Source organism: Sinocyclocheilus anshuiensis, unplaced genomic scaffold, assembly GCF_001515605.1.
Source record: "Sinocyclocheilus anshuiensis isolate Anshui unplaced genomic scaffold, SAMN03320099.WGS_v1.1 scaffold1236, whole genome shotgun sequence".
Lineage (NCBI taxonomy): Eukaryota > Metazoa > Chordata > Actinopteri > Cypriniformes > Cyprinidae > Sinocyclocheilus > Sinocyclocheilus anshuiensis.
In genome coordinates, this window is record NW_015546096.1 from 32,253 (window position 1) to 39,323 (window position 7,071).

Consider the following 7,071-nt stretch of genomic DNA (forward strand, 5'->3'; position numbering starts at 1 on the left):
ACAAATGCAAAGCATTCGTATATGAGAATTACAGGAATAGCCAATTCCATCGCTTCTAATAGGAGAGTTTTAGTATGTCACCTGTTTAAGATTAAGGTTATTGACATTAAGAACATTATGATTATTAAAAAGTAACTGTCGAGGTGCTCACTGTTTGTCAAAACTGTATTTGAAACTACATGTTTTGTTGGTTGTGTGTGTGTGTGTATGTATGTATATACTGTATATAAGTGGTGTGTGTGTGTTTCTGTTTATTTAGGGAGGGTGTCTCTTTTTCCTCAGGAAAATGCATCATCATCTGGTAGCAAACTGAATGGCTGCCTCCGACATTCCAATACAAGGCCCCAAAATCTTGGAGACAGACACACACACTTTGCCCCTCTCTTACTGATAGGTTCTCTATCACTCTCACAGACACTGGAATGGATTTGCCCTGAGCTGACTGCCCACTACAGCGTAAGGTAAGCGATGCATAGGTCCTTGTGCTTGTATGTTTGGGTTATTATCAATACATATATTTAGATTTTTATTATTAGTTGTATTATCAGTCAAATTTAGTTTTACAGTTTTCTCTCTAAATACAGATGATAAATTAGTCACATGATTGTTTCAGATTAAGATGTGTATGTACTTCAATATGTTATCAAAATTAAAACTAACATTTTAAATTAAAACCTTTTTTAAAAAGGAGGAAAAGTAAAAGTCACTTTACAAAGTATGTAAGAACATATTTTGACAGGACAGTAAATGGAAAAAAAAAGATGTATCACATGATACCTGAATTACAGGAATGGTTTTTACAGAAATTAATTTCATATATATAGTTAGTTGACATGCAGTTGCAAAGTTACATATAGCTAGTAGAATGTCTAAAGAGTAACCATATATATATATATATATATATAACTAACTTTATAACTGTCCATAATAATTCAAATTTATATGAATTACATATAACCACGCACACACTTATTTATTTATTTTCTAAAACTCTTAATGACAATTTTAATTAGTTATTCATATACACTTTACTGTTTTTCCCTGATCTGATCTCGAACACATGACATGAATAATGTGAAAAAATATTTTAGTCTATTATTTTTTATTAAGTTAATAATTATTAGGTACTGATGATCCTGAATTTAATTAATCAGTTAATAGTGTAAATGTTAATTTATAACAAAATGTACTCCAAATGCCTCATTTAGTGCTTGGCAAATTAAACCGCTCCAGCTCAAAACATACTGCATATACATTGACTTTACTATTCCTGGATAATCATCATTTACATTATTCAATTTGCTTGCTTGCTTTTTTTTTTTTTTAGCTTGTTAATTGTACTAATTAATTGTTAATCTGATATTTATCTGATGCTGAGTGAAATCCTTTGCGAAGCACATTTTTTTTCTTGCTAAAACTTAGCAATTCATTGTGCTTTCATTTCCTTTATATATGTAATCAAGCACTGGTCCAGACTATTAGATTCTGTGGCAGTCCTGTTTCTATATTTGTCCTGTTTCTACATTACAGCTGATTTTCATATGTTAATGTTTGTTTAATGTTTGTCTGTCTCTAAACACATACATATTATTAGAGAAATACACATCTTGTTCCTTTCTAAACATCAACATTTACAAGTGATGTTTTCCCGTCTTTTACCGGGAATTATGTAAGAACAAAAATACTTGCAGAAGGTCCACCTGGAATCCAGACAATAAATAACCAAATGGGTCAGTTTGATTTAGGTGAAAGATGCAAGTACTCATTCAGCTGACACAAATGCCTTGCTGAAGGGTACAATGGTGATGCTTGTGATTGATGAAACTAAAGAGTTTGAACCTAGAACCTTTTGGTTCCCAGCCCAGGTCTTTAACCACCACAACAGGGGAACTCTGCTCAGAAATAATGCAAAGCAGGGATGCTGAAACACAATCACAGGGGTCACTGTGTGCTACACAACAGCACCTTCCTCCCTCGCCCGCTCTCTCTCTACTCTATCTTCACCTCTTTATCTTAATATATATTTCAGGAATCTTTGTTCAAATTGCACAAGGAATGCTCTTAATGTTACTACTAAAGTACTGACCATTTTAACATGTAGATTGCAGATTGTGTAGAATTTGTTAGATACTTTATTAATCCCCTGAGAGACTTTGCAGAAAGTGTGTGTGTGTGTGTGTGTGTGTGTGGTGTTTGTGTTTGAGTAAGGAGTGTGTATGTTCTGAGAAACTCTGAGGACAGGAAACTATTCTGACACATCTGGATGGAAGCTTCCATTACAGGAGCTTAAAAACTGCTAATGTCCTCAAAGAACACACACATACATATGCTGTTAATGCACTCAGCTCACCGGAATACTGAACAATGAGAATGCTACAAGGCAAAGCCATTTAAGAAAGACCTGACAAAAAGCGGTTTTTAGCTCTGGTTACCTTTAAGCAGGACACAAAGTGCACTTCAGACATGCTTACTAACATGATACAGTATACAAGAAAATCTTGTTTAAATTAATTTAACAAGTAAATGTAATAAAAAATTAATAGTAACAACATTCTAATTTATTGAGATGCACCTGTATATGAACAGCAGCAGTATTTCAGACATGCTCACAACCAATGTTTTTCAATTACATGAGATAATAATTGATTCCGACCTATGTTACAATGTCCGTTTTGTGTTCTAGTTAATCAGTGACAGGATGCCCATCCTCAAGAGGCTGCCCAGGAGGATCAAAAGTAACCACAGCAATGGTGACCTCCAAAAGAGTAATCTTACTAATGGTGAACTCATCCTAAAGAGTAACCACAGCAACGGGGAACTCATTCTACCACCATCCGATCTGAATCCATTTGAGGGGGCGTGGGCAGGCATGGGGTGGAATAATGAAGAAGGTAGGGTCTGGGAGAATGGACAAGACTACCAGAGATCATCTCAGGTGAGCGAAGCACTGGAGAATGAGGCAAACGCAGAGCAGCGTGGAGGGTCAAAGGTCACTGAGGGATCTAAAGAAAAGAGAGGAACTCTGGAACGAATCTGTGGCTCGTCACCACTGAAGACCCTTGGCAAATTAGGCAAGGGCCTGCGTATGACCGGAAGAAACGTGTGGGGCGCCACTCCTTCACTACGGAGTGCCACTCTACCGGCAGCACCCGCCTCAGGAAAGAAAAAAAAGAACTATCGACGAGCCTCAGAGGAGATCATGACTTTACTGAGGTGAGAATGGTAATATGCATATTATGTAGCAGTGGTTATGCTTCCAAATTTTTTCCCATACTAAAATAAAACACAAATATGATTAAAACCAAACACTGGAATGTATCAGTATAATCATGAATTCTTTAGGCAAAATAATATACAAATAGTAAGGTTTTCTCAATTAAAATCACCATTCATCGCCAGAGAAAAGACTGTTGTTGACTAATGTCACTGGAAGACCCAGCTGTGACAGTTTGATTAAAAATGAATAAGCTGGATGGATGAATCATTCACAATAAGATCAATAACATGCATTCAATGCATTGGAACAAACCATGTTAACCACATCCCTTGACAATACTGTAGCACCAACTTGTCTATAAAGCATATATTTTTGATCTGTCCAATTTATAATGTTATGAGAGTGATTTTTAAGGACGTATTTATGGACCCAGAAAAACGTTTACAATTTTTATTACAAGGATATTTAAAGAATCTTTTTTTTTTAATTGTGCTTAATTTAGTCTTTATTACAGTTGAATTTTATAAAATGTTTGTTTTTATTATTTTATCTTTAGTGTATTAATGATATTATAGTGTGGAATGTTTCATTTGTATCTGCTGTGTAATAGCCAATGAAGCTGATATGGCAGCAACCATCCATAGCCCTTGACATCAACAACAAAAGAAATGTGATGCATTTCTTCCCACTGTTAAATGCCACCATTTATTGCATTTATTTTGCCATCCTAATTGTGCATGATTGTAAATATGGAATATTATTAGTTATGTGGCATTGTTTGCATTTTGCATTTTTTGCTTTTTTCAGACCAGACCTGAAACCAACCAATTGAGAATCAGTGTTGCAGAGATCATTATTTCTGAGACTAGTTATTTTCTGCAGTTGTTGTGAAGGTATTCGAAAGGACATTTTCCTTAATGCATCTTCTCTCCTCAGGTTGGCAGGCCGTCGTAAGGAGTGTGAGCGCAGAGATAGTCTACCTACAGGTGATCTGACCACTGAAAATGAAGAAGACAGTCGCAGACATCCCTCATTCCTACGAATGGTCAGTCTGAGCAAACTCAGAGGGGACTCGCTAACAAACCGCAGTTCGCAGGAAGACGATGAAGAGTCAGTAGAAGAAGAACCACCGGTCAAACGCAGGGAGCCACTATCAGGTACAACCGTGTTTTTGCTTTTATTACATCTGTACTTGTTTTTACCTTTTATGGCATGTATAAAGTGTTACTGTTCACAGTCAGGGGTCTCCATATTTGACCCATAACACCTTGCTCTTAATGAGCAGTATCAGGGTCCAAAAGTCCCTGTGAGTCACTGGCCAATCAAGAAACACTTTCACAGAGACAGGAAATTATACACTTTCTTTGTGCAGCAGATCCTACCCGATAAGCTCAGCGCAAGGAGAGAAAAATCGGAACCGTGTCAATGTATATCCTGTTCCAAAGACAACAACACATCAAGTGATTAAACACATGGCTGTAAATGATAAGTAAAACTACTCAATCTCTCACTTTCTCTCACAGTGTTGGAGATCTTACAGTTAGTTAATCAGAGAGACCTACTGCTTGCCGACACGCACATCCAGGAGCTTGAGAGGGAGTGTGAACTTGACCCCTCCTTCTTGACACAAACCACACCCACTTCAACCACACCCAGTAACATAACTCCTCCCACACTCATGTCGTCTCCCTGGCTCCCCCTGTTGGTTGGTTCAAGTAGTAAGGATTCTGGCCCAAGCATGTGGGATGCTGGGCTGCGCAAAGTGAAAGATGTTGAGCTGCTTTACGAGGCTCTTCAGAGAGAGATGTGGGATGTGGTGAGGGAGTCGCTACGTCAACCCTGCAGCGGGCCTCAGCTTGGCCTAGTGGTGCTGGTCATTCAACAGGAAGAGCAGGCTGACAAGGTCTGGGCCCTGCGGCAAGAGGCCCAGTCCAACGTCCAAACTGGTGACCAATCCGAAGACCATTCCCGGCCTTCCAAGCGTCCCAGGAGACTGCGTCAAAGGTGGGTGGAGGCTGTGGGAGAGGCAGCTGACTGGTGTCTTCCACAACCAGGGGGCATCGCTGCAGGACAGATGGGCATGTATTTGGAGCGATTGAGGGCCAGAGTGGTGGAGGATATGGATGCGGCACGTCGGAATGTGGTGGCGGTTTATCCCGAGGAGTTTGGTGTGTTTCAGGTCTACATGCAGAGTTATCACAGGGCTGTTGCCAAACGACTGAAGACCATCACTAGTGGACCCATTCAGATCACAGACACATACTCACTGCTGGACTGGATCTACAACATTTACAACAGGTATTTTTGCACAGATACACATAGACGTTGAGGTGTGTTTTCTATTTTTACACACACCTTTCCTGCAATCACATTCCACTTGGTTTAATGACCCAGTGGAAGAATGAGCTCAGGTCTATTAATATCAGATGCATTGTTTATTAGAATGAACAACAACGGTACTGAATACCTGGGAGAATTACTGTACACAGCCACAACACCGGTCTTGTATACTAAAAGTAGCCACTCTACTAATTTTTCAGTAGCTGTATTTAATGAAAATTCAATGAAAATGTAATGCATGGTTAGAAAATAGATTTCCCCAGTTATTTAGTCCACTTAAAACTACGTTTGTAACCTCACATTCATCTGCCTTTACTTTTGAGTGCAATGACCACATCCTAAAATCCAGTCAACAGCCAACAACCAGAAGTCCTTGCCCTACATTTTTTCTTTTTTGATAAAATGTTACACTCATATGTACGTCACAAAATGAAAAAAAAAGAGATTTGTCACTGCTTCCTCTTCAGTTCTGACCATAACAAACTACATTTCCTAACAAGTAGACAAAAAACTACTGTACATCACTTTTTTTTTAATAATGTCTCAGCTGAGGGAATAATCAAATAGACACACCTACATATATATGGTCATCTCTCTTTCTCTCATTCGTGACATTGAAGAGATGGATTCATTCTAACATAAGAGTTGAAAGTATAAAGAGCTAAATATAAAAAAATATTATTTTTTTTGATGAGTGAATATTACTATATTAAGTAAAGATATTATCCTGTATTTTAGTAATGGAATATAAAACTTTTAATTTGGGACTGCTTGAAAAAGTAAAGGTCAGAGTGTGCAGTTAAGAAGAGCTTCTGGAAATTAACAAAAAAAAAATTGTAGAGAAGAACTTGTCACAGTGTTCTTGAATTTTATGTGGAAATAAGCCCCTTACCATCCACAAATGACTATTAGACTAGTGAATCAGTTAATCATCTATGGCCCTCAGCACTGGAAATTCATGTAAATGAATCCCTGTTCTACATTTTTGACTCCGTTATGTAAAATAGAAAGTTGTTGTTGTGTTTGGCTGTTCTAGTTTGTGACACTCTTAAAAATAAAAGTTCTTTATTAGCATTTATGGTTCCACAAAGAACCTTTAACATCCCTGAAACTTTTCCATGGCACAAAAGGTGGGAAAGAAATGTTCTTTAGATTATTAAAATGTTCTTCGGCTAAGAAAATATGGTTCTTTTAAGAACTGTTTACTTATAGGTTCTTCAGGGAGACCCAGATTGGTTCTTCTGACATCACTGCCCCTTTTTGGGACCTTTATTTTTAAGAGTAGACCGTCACCCTAACTAAGATTGTTAATTCATTCCAACCCTGCTATTGTTTTGGTGCCAGCAAACATACAACTCTGATAAAATTAAATATTATATCATTAGATTGTTAAATTGTATTTATAAAGTAAAATTGATGTATTTATTGATTTGTGCAGTTGTGGCCTAATGGTTAGAGAGTCATAAGGGTTTCTAACCAGAAGGTTGTGGGTTTGATTCCCAGTACCAGCAGGA

The 7,071-nt window shown here is 37.6% G+C and overlaps 1 protein-coding gene across 1 annotated transcript; it reads left to right on the top strand.

The window, feature by feature from the left end:
• The first annotated feature begins 387 nt into the window (after nt 1-387).
• Nucleotides 388-5,546, top strand: LOC107700224 (uncharacterized). Its single transcript, XM_016501803.1, has 4 exons — nt 388-461; nt 2,684-3,213; nt 4,154-4,374; nt 4,741-5,546. Exons 2-4 carry the CDS (start codon nt 2,699-2,701, stop codon nt 5,544-5,546), a joined length of 1,542 nt encoding a protein of 513 aa, XP_016357289.1. The 5' UTR covers nt 388-461; nt 2,684-2,698.
• The last annotated feature ends 1,525 nt before the right edge of the window (nt 5,547-7,071 follow it).

What these genes read in the sequence shown, in the direction of transcription:
- LOC107700224 (XM_016501803.1), top strand. Translation starts at nt 2,699, where the DNA reads ATGCCCATCCTCAAGAGGCTGCCCAGGAGGATCAAAAGTAACCACAGC. An exon ending in GAGATCATGACTTTACTGAG is followed by an intron (nt 3,214 to 4,153) that starts GTGAGAATGGTA and finishes TTCTCTCCTCAG; the next exon opens with GTTGGCAGGCCGTCGTAAGG. An exon ending in ACGCAGGGAGCCACTATCAG is followed by an intron (nt 4,375 to 4,740) that starts GTACAACCGTGT and finishes TTTCTCTCACAG; the next exon opens with TGTTGGAGATCTTACAGTTA.